Below are 14,132 nucleotides of genomic sequence, written 5' to 3'. Positions count from 1 at the left end.
GCTGCCAGGGAGGTTGTGGAGCTCCGTCCTTGGAGGTGTTCAATGGCCAGGTTGGACGGGGCCCTGGGCAACCTGATCTAGTAAATGTGTATGTTTGGTGGCTCTGACAGGCAGGGGGGTTGGACTACATGATCCTTGAGGTCCTTCCAACCCGGGTCATTCTGTGATTCTGTGACTCTGTGATCCGTCTTACTTCGCTTTTTAAAGGAATTCAGTGTTCACCTAGCCGCAAAGCCAAGATTCGTATTGTTTCAATCCCTACTTTCTTTTCTAACCATAGTCAGAGGCCACGAGAGGCCAGTATTGAAACCCATTACCCTACACTACACGCTGCCAACACGTAAAACGCCTGTTGCAATAGACCCTATGGGCGGAGCTGCTCCTCGGAACTGCTCCCCGCTCCCTCAGGAAGCCTGCGCCCCCCAAGATGGCGGTGCCGCGCGGCGCTCTTGAGCTCCTGAGGTGACTGTGGCTGAGGTGGCGGCGGTGCGGCTGTCCATGGCGCTGTGCGGTCGCGGCTGCACGCTGCTGGCGGCTGCCCGGCTCCAGCCGCGTGGAGCGGGTAAGTTGACTGCTCTGCCGCTCCACAAAGCAGCCGGAGAACCGGTAGGAGGCGTCACTTCCCGAACTTGTTTTGGTTTCGCGTTCAGAGGAGGGCTACAAAGCTGGTGAGGGGTCTGGAGCACAGGCCTTATGAGGAGAGGCTGAGGGAGATGGGATTGTTCCCTGGTTAGAAGAGGAGGCATCAGGGGAGACCTTATTGCTCTCCTATAACTTCCTGAAGGGGGTGTTGTAGTGAGCTGGGTGTTGGCTCTTTTCTCTTTCGTGTATCAGTGAAGAACTAGAGGGAATGGTTTTAAGCTGCGCCAGGGGGGATTCAGGCTGGGACATTAGGAAGTATTACTTCTCATAAGGGTAGTCAGCGCATTGGAATGCACTGCCCAGGGAGGTGTGGAGTCACCGGACCATGTTGGAGTGTTCAAGAAACGTCTGGATGTTGTGTTGATGAATATGATTTAGCGCGGGAAGTATTGGTAATGGTTGGCTGGATGAATCGTTCTAGGTCTTTTCCAACCTTGATAATTCTGTGATTCTGTTTGTTTGTTTATTCCCCCCCTTTTTTTTCCCCTCCTTTCCTTTAAGGTTTCCGTTGTGCATCAACAACTACGGCTGGCCTCAAATCTGAGAGTGAAATAGACACGAGTGAGAATGAGGTTGTGTCCCCAGAGTTCACTAACAGGAACCCTCGGAACCTGGAGCAGTTGGCGCTTGCTAGGAAGGAACGTGGCTGGAAGACAACGTGGCCAAAGCGGGAATTCTGGCATAGGTGAGTCAGAAGAACATTAGAGGAGCTGAAGACTCCAAAATAAATAAGAATTAAATATATATTCTATGTGTAATTGCCATTTTCTTAGAACTATAGTCTCTTTAACTGGTAAAAGGAGTCCTATTTTATGTCCAAATAAAGTAAGATTAAAAGCCTGCCAAGTTAATAAAAGCAGTATTAAGAAATCATTATATTAATAGTTCCAGTGCACTCAATGCTAGCTCATAAGGCAAATAACTTCAGTTACTTACCGTATATCAGTGCATTCTCTCTTTAGGTCTGGACATCATGCAGTGTGTTGCATTTCTCCCTCACCCAGGTTACGGCTGGAGCGGACACAGCATTATGTAGAAGCCTTTGTGGAACGCAGCAATGGCAACGTTGTGTTATCTGCTTCTACTCGAGAGTGGGCTATAAAGAGGCACCTGTACAGCCCTAAGGGTGTCACAGCTTGCAGGAACCTTGGCCGTGTTATGGCACAGCGCTGTTTGGAAGCGGGGATCAACTTTGTCAACTTTAAAGCTGTTATTCCTTGGGAACGTCGGTGTGACTCGGCAAGTATTTGTCTCCTTGTACTTCATTTGCCTTTTTTCCCATTTCTAAGCACTGATGTATCACAGAATCACAGAATTGTAGAGGTTGGAAGGGACCTCTAGAGATCATCGAGTCCAACCCCCTGCCAAAGCAGGCTCCGTACACCACATCACACAGGAAGGCGTCCAGGCGGGTCTTAAATATCTCCAGAGAAGGAGACTCCACCACCTCCCTGGGCAGCCTGTTCCTGTGCTCCGTCACCCTCACTGTAAAGAAGTTCTTGCGCACATTTGTGTGGAGCTTCCTATGCTGTAGTTTCATCCCATTACCCATAGTCCTGTCCAAAGGGTTACCTTGACAAGCTACACGCTCTATGTCCACGGTGCTGTTTGGGTGCTGACTGCTTTCTCTCTTTTTGCATCTCTGATCTTTCCAACAAGATCCAGGAATTTGAAAAAGCGATGACGGAGGGCGGTGTTGTTCTGCGGGAGCCATCGAGAATCTACCAATAACATGGAGACCATCGGGACAGCTTCGAAGGAACAGCACACCTTAGGTGTGGGTCCAGGCACAGCGAGGGATTGGAAATGGAAGGAGTTGGAACACGGTCCAACGTGGCATCTAATAATAAAATCTTTGTAAATATACACAAGTGTCGTATTCCTGATTATCGTACCAACGCTGTTCTTCTAAAAGTGGAATGGAACAGTCACGGTTCAGCTTTAGCACTTTGGTAGCGAAGTTTTGTGCAGTACCTCGTTAAAAAGGAAACAGAAAAGCTGAAATTTCCCCTAGCCGTGCCTCGCAGTCTGCTTTCATGCCATTGCAGGATCACAGCTGCGGTGCTCCAGCTTCGTGCGCCTGCTCCGGCCCGGCAGCCCCGATTGCGGGGCGGAGCGTGGAGCGGCGGTTCGTCACCTGGGCGCAGCGTGCAGCCCTGCGGCCGCCATGGACGTGGGGGCGGCAGACTTCGCTCGCTGCCTGCCCGGCCTGCGGGACCGCGTCGGCAGCGCCGCCTTTCTGGGTGAGCGCCGCGCTCTGGGCTGTGACGGTGGGTGCTGTTGTGTGGCCGCTGCCGGCCCCGCCGCCTTCGGACCTTCGCCTCCTAAGCACTACCCTCTTAATGTATGTAATGCTTTGAGAGGCGGCCCGGCAGCTTTTTCTCCACGAAGAGGCCGTGGCAGACAGGAGGGCTGAGGATGCTGCTCTCATTATATTATGAACTGTCTCACTCCTGGCTTGCAGCAGCTCCGTGCTCTGAGGCTCTGCTGCTGACTCCCCATGTGGCAGCTGCCCTCATGCAGCCGTGCTTTTGAGGCAGTGCGCCCATTTGAAGCTTGCTCTTGTTGGGTTTCAGGGGAGGTTCTTGCCCAGATGCTGGTGCAATTTGTGCTTCTTTTATCCAGTGTTTTTATTCGTGGTTTTGGAATTCCTTCTCTCGTAACAGGCCTGGATATGGAGTTTACTGGCTTACATTCAGCTTTCCAACTAAATAACCAGCCCAGGTAAGGCTGTTGGACTTCATATGCAGGGAAGGGCTGCTGCTCAGGTGTTGTGGAAGTGAAGCTGTGCACTGCAACTCTTCTTACTTCCATCTCCTTCCCCACCCCATTTATTATCCATCAGCTTGTTTGACTCCCCAGCTGAGCGGTACCAGAAGGTCAGGCAGAGCGTGCAGCGCTTCACCATCACGCAGCTGGGTGAGTGCCATGCTGGAGGGAAGCAGCCTTCCCTGTTCCCCCTCATCTCCAGACTTCTGTTGAGCCATGCAGGCAGTTTGTGTTTTGTGCACAGGGCTGTTGGTTTGCTTTGGTTGGTTGCGTGACCTTCTCTGAAGTTTAATAGAATCAGCTTTCTGATATTGTAAATAACTTGAAGTCTTGTGGGCCGTATACTTCTCATTGGTCTAAAGTGAGTGAGAAAGGTGCACTCCTTCAGGGTCATCACATTATTAATTGTCACAGCATTTGTAGATGTCAGCAGCCCAACATCACCATTTTAATTGAAGTTTCTCTCTCTGGCAGGCCTGGCAATATTCTCAGAAGAAGAATCAAATAAGTAAGTAAAATGCATCTTTTCCATGTAGCCTTGGAGTTACCTTTTAAAATGAAGGCAGTGTGGTTGTATTGTTGTACACAAGTCTCTTGGGAAGGGTTATGCAGTTTCTTGTCATTGTCTTCTAGTGGAGTTTTCCTTTTTGTTGTAGGTATGTGGTGCATTCATACAATTTCTTTCTCTTTCCCTCAACTTTGGGAGTTACGGATGTTGAACTCACCCTCTCCGCATCTAGCATCCAATTCCTGTCTCACTATGGCTTTGACTATAATAAGGTAGGTAGTCTCTGTGCTAGGAATCTAGAACAGAAAAAGTCAGTTGGTATTTTCAAAGAGGCTGCTTTTAAAACGAGGCACAACCTCATGTCCATAATAGATGCCAGGTCTGAACCTGGCCATGCTGTTCTCTTACCTGGTGCAAGTAAAGCCCAGGGGAGAGTTATCAACCTGGTGTTTTTCTCCCTCAGTTCCTGAAAGATGGAATCCCGTACATGAATGAGTTACAGGAGAAGATCCTTAGCCAGCGTCTCTCAGAAGGTAGCTGGAAAGTCTGCAGGTGAGTATTTTTCAGAGAGGTGGCTCCCGTAGTGATGCTGCTGACAGCTGTCTTTTCTCAGATCATGTTTTGTAAAATCTCTCGATCCGAATGCTGTGCTGGTTTGTCCTGAGGACTGAGATCACAGAATGGCTGAGGCTGGCAGGGACCTCTGGAAGTAATGTGCTCCAACCCCTGCTCGGGCAGGGACACCAAGAGCTGCTTGCTCAGGACCATGTCCAGGCAGCTTCTGAAGATCTCCAGAGAGGGAGGGAGATCTTCTAAAACCTTAGACAGCCTCTCTGGGTAACCTATTCCAGTGCTTCTTCACTTAGACAGTAAAGAAGTACTTCCTGATACTTAGGTGGAAAAGATAATAGGATACAATCTGGATATTTGGCTGAATAGTTGGGAAATTCTTCATACCCACAGCAGGGTGTGAGGTTTCCATCTATGGAGACAGACAAGACAATTTCCCCCATTTCTTCTTCATCCCTGATCCTGCTCTAGTGCTCTGAATATGAATGTGGTGAAGAAAGCTATTGATGAAGTGACCTGTTGGATAGCAGCAGCCAAGGAAGGGGACACAGTGATTCTGCAGGATCTGAGCGGTATGAAATGGTGCTTTTTTATGGGCTCTTTGTGGCTTCTTCACTTCTGAACATCTTGGTTTTTCCTCCCTTTATTGTGCCTCCATTCTTGTCAGGAATTTGTCTCTGAGCTCTGTTTTTCTGTGCTGTTGTGGTATTGGGTTGTCCCGTGGCAGGGATGGATGTCTGGGTGCTTGGACCAGAACAGCTTGCTTTGCAGTCACTGGGTTCCATTGTGTGCCTCAGAGTAGCAGCTGGAGAATTCACAGTTGCTCTGAAACAGGAAAGCTTTGGATTTGTCTGCAGTGGGCTTGTTTTTAGTACAGGGTGATTGAGAAGTAGATGGGTCTTCATCCAAAGTGTATTACCACCCTTGTGCAGCAACAGGAAAGGCCCATGAAACTGCAGGGCATCTAATGCTAGTGGGGATAGAAGCCCAGTTGCAGCCCATGTTAATCCTGGTTAGTCCTTCTGTCTAGAAAAAAGTGTTTTCCTGGATAGAATTATTTGCACCTCTCAAGTTTTTACTACTTCTTTCTTGCCTTAGATTCTCAGATGCTCGATGTTCAGCTGGTACTGCGACAAGCTCTCCCAAACGTTTGGACACAGCCACTCGGAGACAGTGAGGTGAGCTGTAACCTTGGACCTTTTGAAAAGGGAGTTTCTACTTAGATAGGTAGGACTGACATTTGCTGTATAGTTGCTTTGAAGATTTTTTACTTTTATATGTCTTGCTTTAGTGGGATGTGCCTTTTTCATCTTTACGTTGGTATTTTCCCTTTGATGCAGTATTTTCTGATTTAAATCAATGGCTGCAGACATTATAGAGCATGACACAATAGTAACAGTCAGTTGCTTACAAATGGATTATAGAGGGCTTTGTTGTTGTTGTTCTTTTTTGCTTTGCTTTCATTCTGTTTTGGCTTGATAGCCATTGTCAGTAGAGTGACAGACTTACCCAGGCTGCTCACCTGAAGCACACTGCCTTTGAGGGTTCAGTTTGTACAATGCTCTTTTATTCTGTGCCATGAACTGATAATATTGGCACAAAGTTACCCTGAATTATGTTTATTTGTGGTCCAAAAGATCTATGGTAGGAACCATTCTCTTAAAAAGAAAAGCATTAATAAGGCACCATTAGAAGAGGTCTCGTATTACTGGAGAACTGACCTCAGTACAGACGAGTAGTGAGCCTGGCTGTTCTGAGGTCCCAGGGATGTGCATTTTCTCTTTTTTTCCCCCTCCATTTTTCATAGCCTAGAAGTGGATCTTGAGTCCTCAGCAATTCAATGCACACAAGTAGTGTGGGAGGCTGATATCTGCTAACTGTTTTTTGCAGGTAATGGTGAAAAAAGTGAGTCCGCAGCATCGTCAGCTTCTGGAAAGCTCTTCTTATGACTGCTGCCAGAAAGAGCTCATTCTCACATCTGCCCGGGGCTTTACCAACCTTTTCCAGATAATTGTTGAAGCTAAAAAGGTAAAATGACCCATTGTTACTCTCATTTATTTATTTTTTAATCATTTAGCTTGCTGCTCTGGATGTAAAGGTGTGATAAAAGATAAAGTCGCTTGTATTAAATGACTGAGCTCATTCAGTGAATCGTCCTGTTTAATTGTCAGTTGTCTACTTGAGTTAAACACAAGAGTCTACGGTGTTCGATCCTTGTTACAGCATGAGTTGCCATCTAAGAAAGCTGAGCACATTTTTGCCTTTTGGACAAGTTAAGGTTTCTAACAGGTAGCAGACCTGTTTCTTGGACCACACAGACCATTGTAGGGATTGCAGGTGACAATCCTTGTGTTCTTTATCCAGAGTATTGAATGAATTTCAGCTTTGGAGAGCTTTATGGGTGGTAAGAAAACAATGTCCTTCTCTGGATAGGACTGTAAATCTGATCACTGGGAGATACTACTGTCTCTCTTCATAGAGCCTGCAAGTCTGATTTCCTGAAAGTTCTAGTCTTGATATAAGTCATGCAACCTGAATTACTTTTGGGAGGGAAAGGTTACAGCTGTTGAGCAGGCCTGAGTTTGGCTGTGTCCGAGTCCTTCTGCAAAACTGTGTTTCAGCAGGCTGTTGTTACGTTTGTTCTTCCAATAGCCCCTGGTGGGACACAACATGCTGATGGACCTCTGTCATCTCCATGACAAGTTCTACAACCCCCTGCCAGGTAATGCTGTGCATATCTGCTGTCCCCGGGATCTGTGCCCTCAGCAGCTGCCCTTGCAGCAGGAATGGGAGGGTGAGAGACTGTGGCCCTTCACTACACCAGCCACCCACAAAGCTTAGCAAGCAGCAGTGCTGGTCATCCATCTGTTCTGTGCCCTGCCTGAACAGGGCATCTTTCCTCTGAGTTTACTTTCTTTTCTTCATTGTTTGAAATAACCATTGGCTTCTGCTCATTTTTGTGATGTCTCTATCTGTGTGCTTTGCTTTCAGAAAGCTATGATGAATTTAAAAAGAATATTCACCACCTGTTTCCTGTCCTCATAGACACCAAGACTGTAACAAAATCTATCTGGAAGGTAAGGCGAAAAGATCTATGTAGGCTTAGATCTCTTTCATCCAGTAAAGATGATACCTTTCCTGAATGTGCAGCGGTCACAGAGTTGCCTTGAAACAGTCTGATTTCAGATCCCATTCAATGAGGCAGCAGGATCAGTGAATGAACTCACGTGGTTTTCTAACCTAGATTTGTTTTACAGAACTACCATTTTCCTCGGGCATCTAATCTGCTGGAGGCGTATGAGGTTTTGTGCAGGTCAGTGATGGACTGTAAGGCTGTATAATAAGGCAATAATTCTGTAGTCCCTTTGTTTTTGTGGGAAAAATATTTTGTATGCTCGTAGTTTTCCTCCTCCCATAAGCTTTCAAGCTTGTTTCTTAAGTTTAAGAATGAAAGATTTGCTCCTATTTGTTACAAAATAAACATAATACAATATGTTTACATACAATATAAGATATATATTTTATATATATCTTATGGACAGAATATATATATATATATTCTGCTGTGTAACTGCAGTGTATCAGGGTAGTGAGCATGGAACAGGCTGCCCAGGGCAGTGGGCACAGCCCCAAGTGCTGGAGTTCAAGGAGCAGTTGGACACAGCTCTCAGAGGGATTGAATTCTATGTGGAGCCAGGGGTTGGACTTCATAATCCTTGTGGGTTCCTCCTAACTGGAGATACTCTGTGCTTCTAGTTATGTGGTTGTAGAGATTCCTTTATTCCAAAATACCAAGTAGGACTTAATAACTTTGTAATAGCTTTCCACCTTTATTTAATTGGTCTCAAGGTTTGCTTGCAAATAACCTTATACACAGCTGTGCAGCTGGATGTTGCTGATGGCATGTGATGAAATGAGTGAGTTGAAGTTCTCAGTGAAAACACTGATTTCAAATACCTGTTCTCAGGACTTCTCTTAGGACTTAGCTGAAAGCTTTAACACGAAGTACAGTAATCTATTGGAGCATCAGTAGATCCTGTATTTCATCAGTTTAACCATGGTGTGTTAGGACACTTAACCTTTTTTATGCTTGTTCTGTGGATAAATTGCTTGTGTTCATTGTCAATACTTGGTAGGAAAAGCAAAGTTTCTCCTCGTAACCTTCACCCCCCACTCCCAAAAATCAGATACAGAATTAGAGCTTATAAAAATGTTTTTATTCTGTGGTGGTGTTGTTTTTAGCTGTTGTTTCAGACTGCAGTTTCACAGAGGTTTTGTGTCTTTTGTTGTTTTATTTCATCCGTTCTGTGGGTATCAATTTAATCTGGCCCATTGATTATCAGTGTAATTCATGTTTTTGTGTGCAGTTAGGACAAATATTCTTCTTTGGAGGATTGAATGGAAGAAGAGACTGAAGTAGTATTAAGGGGTTAGTTTTAAGTCAGCAAAGTATCTCACCCTTCTCGTGGGATAGTTTATAAGTTCCTTCTAAAATGTTCGATAGCTTTTTCTAAAATGAAGCCACAGGTTACTAGAGAACAGGCACGTAACTTTGTCTCTAACATACTGATTAAGGACAAAAATCTTACATCTCCACTTGTCTCCAGCAGTGACCTAAATCCCACGGATCCAGCGTGTCCAGTGATTGCTCTTGCAAGTGACTCTGCACAATACGGTACAGTTTTAAGCACACCTTCCAAGTCGGGGGTTTTGTTTTACTCTGTGGATGTCCACAGGCACAGCATCAGTGAATATGAGTAGGACTGCTGAATATACATCGTGCTGCTGGTTCACAGTTCCCATGCCATCAGTAGCATTAAACACAATTTGGTTTAGGTCTTTGCGAAAGTTAGTTTTGTTCTTTATGTGCATCTCACTAAGCTCTTCAGATGTTGGTATAAGTGCTGCCTTTTTGTTGGGGTCATTTTAAAATGCTTGATAGAATCATAGATGTGCCATAGGATGTACAGGCTTTAAGGGGGGGGAGGGAACAGCTGAGCAGTGGGGGAATAAACAGCAGAATGGATCTTGCAAACATGAAGATTCTGTGGCCAAGCAGTTTCCACAGAGTGCTACAGGTGTTTGTTTCCTTTTGATTCTGTTGGACACATACAGCTGAGAAGAAGGCTCCTCATGAGGCTGCGTATGATGCATTTCTCTGTGGTTCAGGTAAAATGCTTCTTCAGCACTTGAAATTTTTGTTTGAATGTGACAATTCCTTTCCTGCTCCATGGCTCTGTTGTTTATTTAATGGTAAGTAGCACTTGTTTATATGTTGTTCTCAGTATCTTAGAACTTCAGCGAGTTTTGTACTTCCTAAAGAAATTTCCATTAGTTGTGTTCCTCCAGTTCTATTCTAATGCCACCTCATTGTTCCTCCTAGTTCTTCTGAAGTCAGCTCATCTGCTGCTGTGCGGATCGACAGAGTGAGTGGAGCTGAAAGGTTTATTAAGATATTGTGACGTGGCTGGGTCTTATGGAATACAAGTCGTGAGTTGGCTCTGGCTGACGTTTTGTAGTCAGGCCTTCCTTTTGGATAAAAGAGAGCGTTATCGAAAATGTCACTGTTCTAATTAGATTGTTATTCTATAAATCTGAAAGTAGTAGCTTTATGTCAAAGCTGACATTTAAGAAAATGAAATTGGGGGCCATGAAATTGCTCAGAGGTTGGGAAATGGCGCAGTGAATCCTTTATCCTTGGACGAGCTCTCTTGGGGTCAGTTCACTTGGTTAAGGGTCAGATCATTTTCCATTAGTTTCCACTTTTGAAATCTGTGTGATTCAGTGACTTCAGTTAAGCTGCTGTTCAAATCCCTTCCTTCTGCTTGCAGCTTTTTGGCTTCTTTAGATGACGCTAAGGTTGGAAATGCACAGAGCCCTAAATTAGGGAGAAAATGTGTATCAGAGAGTGCATTGCTGGAGAAACAAAACATTGTTCCATTTTGTTTTCTGATGTAGTGATGCAGCGAAGGCCAATTCTTCTTTCTCTCAGTATCTCACCATATTAGCGGAGTATTTGAACAAGGTGAATTTCATCCGAGGCTGCGTCTCAAGCATTGTGCGTATGAATTGCAGGTCTGTAACCAGGTGGTGGGATGTGTGGGTCCGTAGCCCAGCTGATGCATTCCTTAGAGGATCACAATCCACCCTTGCCTGGGCCCACCTTGGCAGAAGTTGTCTCCGTGCAGGTGGCACAGATGACCTTTCAAAACGTTACTGAGTTCAATTTCTGCCTTATTTGTTGACATTGTTATCCTGTAAGATGGCATCTGTCCCTTTATGCTGTGCTGACTTGCTGTGCTCTGGCAGAGACCTTGTTGTTTCTCTTTGTTTCCTACACGATCATTGTGAGTTTGCTTTTATGACTCACATTTAGAAAAAATCCTAGGGCAAAAGAAACGTAATCTCACACTGTCAACTGTATTGTACAGAGGACTGTCTTATTTTTGCACTGCATTTTGCATGTCTTCTGACTGTTAGCAGTGTTTCTGCAGTATTTCTGGATGTGGATATGTCTCAGTATTGCACATTTTCCAGAATTTTTCTGGGGAGGATGCTTCCTGCCGATACCCCCCTCCCTTGGTTGTGTGTGTTCGAGGTTGGCCACGGCTGAATGAAAGGCAGATCTATCAGGAGTTACAGCCTCTTTGTCGCTTTGATATCAGACGGCTTTCAGAGAACCAATTCATTTTGCTCTCCAATAGATTTAAGCAGTAAGTAACCAGGAAATCCTTTCTGTACCTTAATCCTCTCATCCGAGTTCTCTTCCACTCTCTACTGTATCACTCTATTTAGACAGAAAGATTCCTGCCCTGATCTGTGAGATTCACCACCTGTGAGTCGTGTTTAATGTCATCTGCCCTCCTTGCAGTGTCATTCGTGTTCTGCATGATTACAAAGATCACCCCAAGCTGCAGATCTCTGTCTATAACCACTGGAGGCACTCTCCGCATGTGAACTGCTTGTTAAAGTGAGTTACATCACATGAATGGGGAGGAGGGGGGAAAGGCATTTCTTTCAGTGCTTGGGCCCTGCTATAGGAGCAGTCTGCTGCTCTCTGACCATGTCCCAGAGAACAGGGAATTCAGAAGCAGGCTCCTGTGCTGACTGTGAGTTGCTGCTTGGGAGCTTTCACTCCTGGGCAGCTGGACATTAATCTCAATCTTTATTAACTATGGAAGGTTTCCCCATGGATAGCACAAAACCATGTGCCATGGTGATAGAGAGAGGATGACCTTGATTAGCTGCAGTGCCAGCTCTGAGCCTGGGGGGAAGAGGCAGAGTCTCCAGGTGTGGGATGGCTGTGTTTTTGGTTTCTACAGAAGAGCTGAAAATTCAGCAGTAGGAAAGAATTCCATATTCAGAGTACAGCTCTCTGGAGAGGCAGTGACAGCAGCGCTTGTTAGTGGTGCATTTATGGCCTAACACAGTCTGGAAAAGAATCAGTTTTGAACAAGAGCAAAATTAACAGCATTTTGTCATTCTTGCCCTTTAGAGTCTCTGGTATTGTGGCACTTTGGTCTCTGTTGGCCTTTGTGCTCGGAAGAGCTCCTTCCTGTTCGCCATAAAGGACTCTGTCAGATGAGCCGTGAGGAGCAGATCCTTTTTTATTTTTTTGAATGTTTGTTCTGTTGTTTCATTTTCATTTCATTCAATAAAGTACGAGCAAAAAGAATAGTGTTTTTAATTGCCTTCCTGGAAAAGTGTTTTCAAACAAGGATGTATTGGGTCCAGTTTGTGTTCCTTTGTAATCTGTTCAAAGCACAGAGGTGCAGATTGTTCTTTTATGACTGATTTACTTTGATCTTCTGTTGGTTCTTTGCAGCTATTCATAAGCCAGATTGTTCTCAGTGCTTCTCTGCTGCATAGAACACATTTGTGCTGCAGTTCTGGAAGTTATGAAATGAACGAGACTATTTTTAACAGCAGTTGTAAAGCAGGGGAAATGTCACTGTTTACCAATTGGAAACAGGCAGAGTTGATGCAGAAACCACTCTGGAGGCTCATGAAGTATTATGGAGAATATAAAATGACTTGCGGTGCTGTGGGTGTTGTGTCTTTCAGTGATAGAGCTGAAGATAATCACAACTAAAGGGAATGTATTGACTTCCAATCTGTAGAATATACACAAGTCAGGTGAGTTGGCATCAATTTCCATTTGCTTCCAGTGCTCAGCATGTGAGCGCTCCTTTATCCAAAGATACCATGAGGTGTGCATCACTTTCTGTGATACAGCCGCTGTATTTGCAGTCCCTGGGATGACAAGCTTAAGAACTTCTTTTTCTATAAAAAGATAAATTTTCTTCTTAAAAACAGCCTGCTGATCCATGATGTCCAAATAAGTCTTTAGATTTCATTGGTCAGTACCTAATTTAACCGTGCCTGTAGTCAAATATTATATAGAATCTGCATTTAGTTTACTCTAAAATGCTTACTGCTGCAGAGGACCTTACAGCAATGACAGTATTGCAGTGTGCTTGGCACTCTGCTGCTTATGGTTAGCTGCTCTGCTGATGTGCCAGAGAAAAGGGCACTGTATCTTCAGATGTGGTTCCTGAGCTCAGCACAGCATGTGGTTTGCAGCTCTCATTTCATTAGATAGCTCCCAGCCAGGCAAGGAACAGATCTGACCTTTTTTTTTTTAACCCCTTCAGTAGTGGGGTTTTCTGTCACAGCGTTCCTTTAAATACCAGTGCAATTGTCTCCCTGTTTATTCTGTCATTCTTGTCTTTTAGCATCACTAGAGATCCCCTTGTAACAAGGAGAGCACAGGCTCTGAACTGTGTGGTTTGGAAAAGTTCTTACTTTCAGCTAGCTACTTAAACGTGGTGGAGATAAAGCCTCTTGTTTTCAATCTTTACAGTCTAGGGAGTGTGAGCTAATAGAAGCTGTTACCTCTGAGCGGCACTGCTGCCTTTAAGAGCCCATGCCCTTTGTTTTAAGTAACAAAGAAATTGATTGTGCTGTCTTTACATTTGGGTTCCTTTCTCTTGTTTCCTTTTCCAAATGACATAAACAGCCAATCAGCTCCTAGCACTACTGATTTCTCTCTCATTCATCCTCTACTCAAACAAGCTTTGCTTCTGAGTAAGGCAGAGATCCTCTCACCCCTTTTTGAGAAAGAGCTCTTAGGTCTGACAATGCTTTCCCCTCCTCCAAGGCACATTATTAGTAAAATGTTGTAGCAAATCAAGGCTTGGTTTTCCTGTATTAGAGTTGTGAGATCTTAAAACGCTGTAGATCCACTAGATACTCCTACTACTTATCAGTTAAATTTGCATTTAGCTTATGCACATGAAGAAGAAATGCGAGCAGGTTGAATATATATTCTGACCTCCCTTGGGGAAGCACTTTCAGAAGCAAGTTGCCAGTGTGTAATAACCCAGGGTCACTCACACTGAGCCTTTTGAAGATATCAATCAGATGTACTAGCAGTCAATTCCCATGAAACAGTTTAGCTGGGGGCCAGACTGGCAAATCAGAGCAGCAAATTTTAGCTGTGGGAACAGATTTTCACATTTTTCTTAGCAGTTTTAGATCAAGACAGCATCTCCCTGAACATGCCAACATGGCCATTCTGACCTCTGCTGTAGTTTTTTTCTCCAGACCAGGAAACTGTTATTAACCAAAGTTGGAAGTATTG

At 44.8% G+C, this 14,132-nt stretch overlaps 2 protein-coding genes across 5 annotated transcripts; both read left to right on the top strand.

Annotated features, from left to right (window-relative positions):
- The first annotated feature begins 396 nt into the window (after window positions 1-396).
- Window positions 397-2,508, top strand: MRPL18 (mitochondrial ribosomal protein L18). Its single transcript, XM_015858074.1, has 4 exons — window positions 397-562; window positions 1,144-1,327; window positions 1,647-1,881; window positions 2,302-2,508. The coding sequence occupies exons 1-4, from the start codon at window positions 499-501 to the stop codon at window positions 2,371-2,373; spliced, it is 555 nt and encodes a 184-aa protein (XP_015713560.1). The 5' UTR covers window positions 397-498; the 3' UTR covers window positions 2,374-2,508.
- Window positions 2,509-2,628: 120 nt separating this feature from the next.
- Window positions 2,629-12,164, top strand: PNLDC1 (PARN like, ribonuclease domain containing 1). Of its 4 annotated transcripts, none has more exons than XM_015858072.2 (19): window positions 2,629-2,885; window positions 3,309-3,366; window positions 3,488-3,561; window positions 3,886-3,919; window positions 4,068-4,191; window positions 4,383-4,471; window positions 4,961-5,061; window positions 5,588-5,667; window positions 6,380-6,517; window positions 7,142-7,211; window positions 7,481-7,566; window positions 7,747-7,802; window positions 9,100-9,164; window positions 9,605-9,658; window positions 9,873-9,915; window positions 10,448-10,547; window positions 11,027-11,202; window positions 11,361-11,459; window positions 11,985-12,164. In XM_015858072.2, the coding sequence occupies exons 1-19, from the start codon at window positions 2,810-2,812 to the stop codon at window positions 12,055-12,057; spliced, it is 1,596 nt and encodes a 531-aa protein (XP_015713558.1). In that variant the 5' UTR covers window positions 2,629-2,809; the 3' UTR covers window positions 12,058-12,164. The 4 variants fall into 4 exon arrangements, 3 of the variants coding, with proteins under 3 accessions (XP_015713558.1, XP_015713557.1, XP_032299612.1); XM_015858071.2 differs by having other exon boundaries at window positions 9,097-9,164; XR_001554114.2 differs by lacking the exon at window positions 11,985-12,164 and having other exon boundaries at window positions 9,097-9,164; window positions 10,448-10,564.
- The last annotated feature ends 1,968 nt before the right edge of the window (window positions 12,165-14,132 follow it).

Source organism: Coturnix japonica, chromosome 3 (genome assembly GCF_001577835.2).
Source record: "Coturnix japonica isolate 7356 chromosome 3, Coturnix japonica 2.1, whole genome shotgun sequence".
NCBI classification, from domain to species: Eukaryota; Metazoa; Chordata; class Aves; order Galliformes; family Phasianidae; genus Coturnix; species Coturnix japonica.
The sequence above is the reverse complement of the archived record's forward strand: the minus strand, read 5'-3'. Positions and strand labels throughout refer to the sequence as shown.

Bases quoted from the DNA above. Each gene is read 5' to 3' on its own strand.
- PNLDC1 (XM_015858071.2), top strand. From the start codon at position 2,810: ATGGACGTGGGGGCGGCAGACTTCGCTCGCTGCCTGCCCGGCCTGCGG. The intron at 3,367-3,487 runs GTAAGGCTGTTG...ATTATCCATCAG, and splicing joins CAACTAAATAACCAGCCCAG to CTTGTTTGACTCCCCAGCTG. The intron at 10,548-11,026 runs GTGCGTATGAAT...CACATTTTCCAG, and splicing joins GAGGCTGCGTCTCAAGCATT to AATTTTTCTGGGGAGGATGC.
- MRPL18 (XM_015858074.1), top strand. From the start codon at position 499: ATGGCGCTGTGCGGTCGCGGCTGCACGCTGCTGGCGGCTGCCCGGCTC. The intron at 563-1,143 runs GTAAGTTGACTG...CTTTCCTTTAAG, and splicing joins GCTCCAGCCGCGTGGAGCGG to GTTTCCGTTGTGCATCAACA. The intron at 1,882-2,301 runs GCAAGTATTTGT...CTTTCCAACAAG, and splicing joins GGGAACGTCGGTGTGACTCG to ATCCAGGAATTTGAAAAAGC.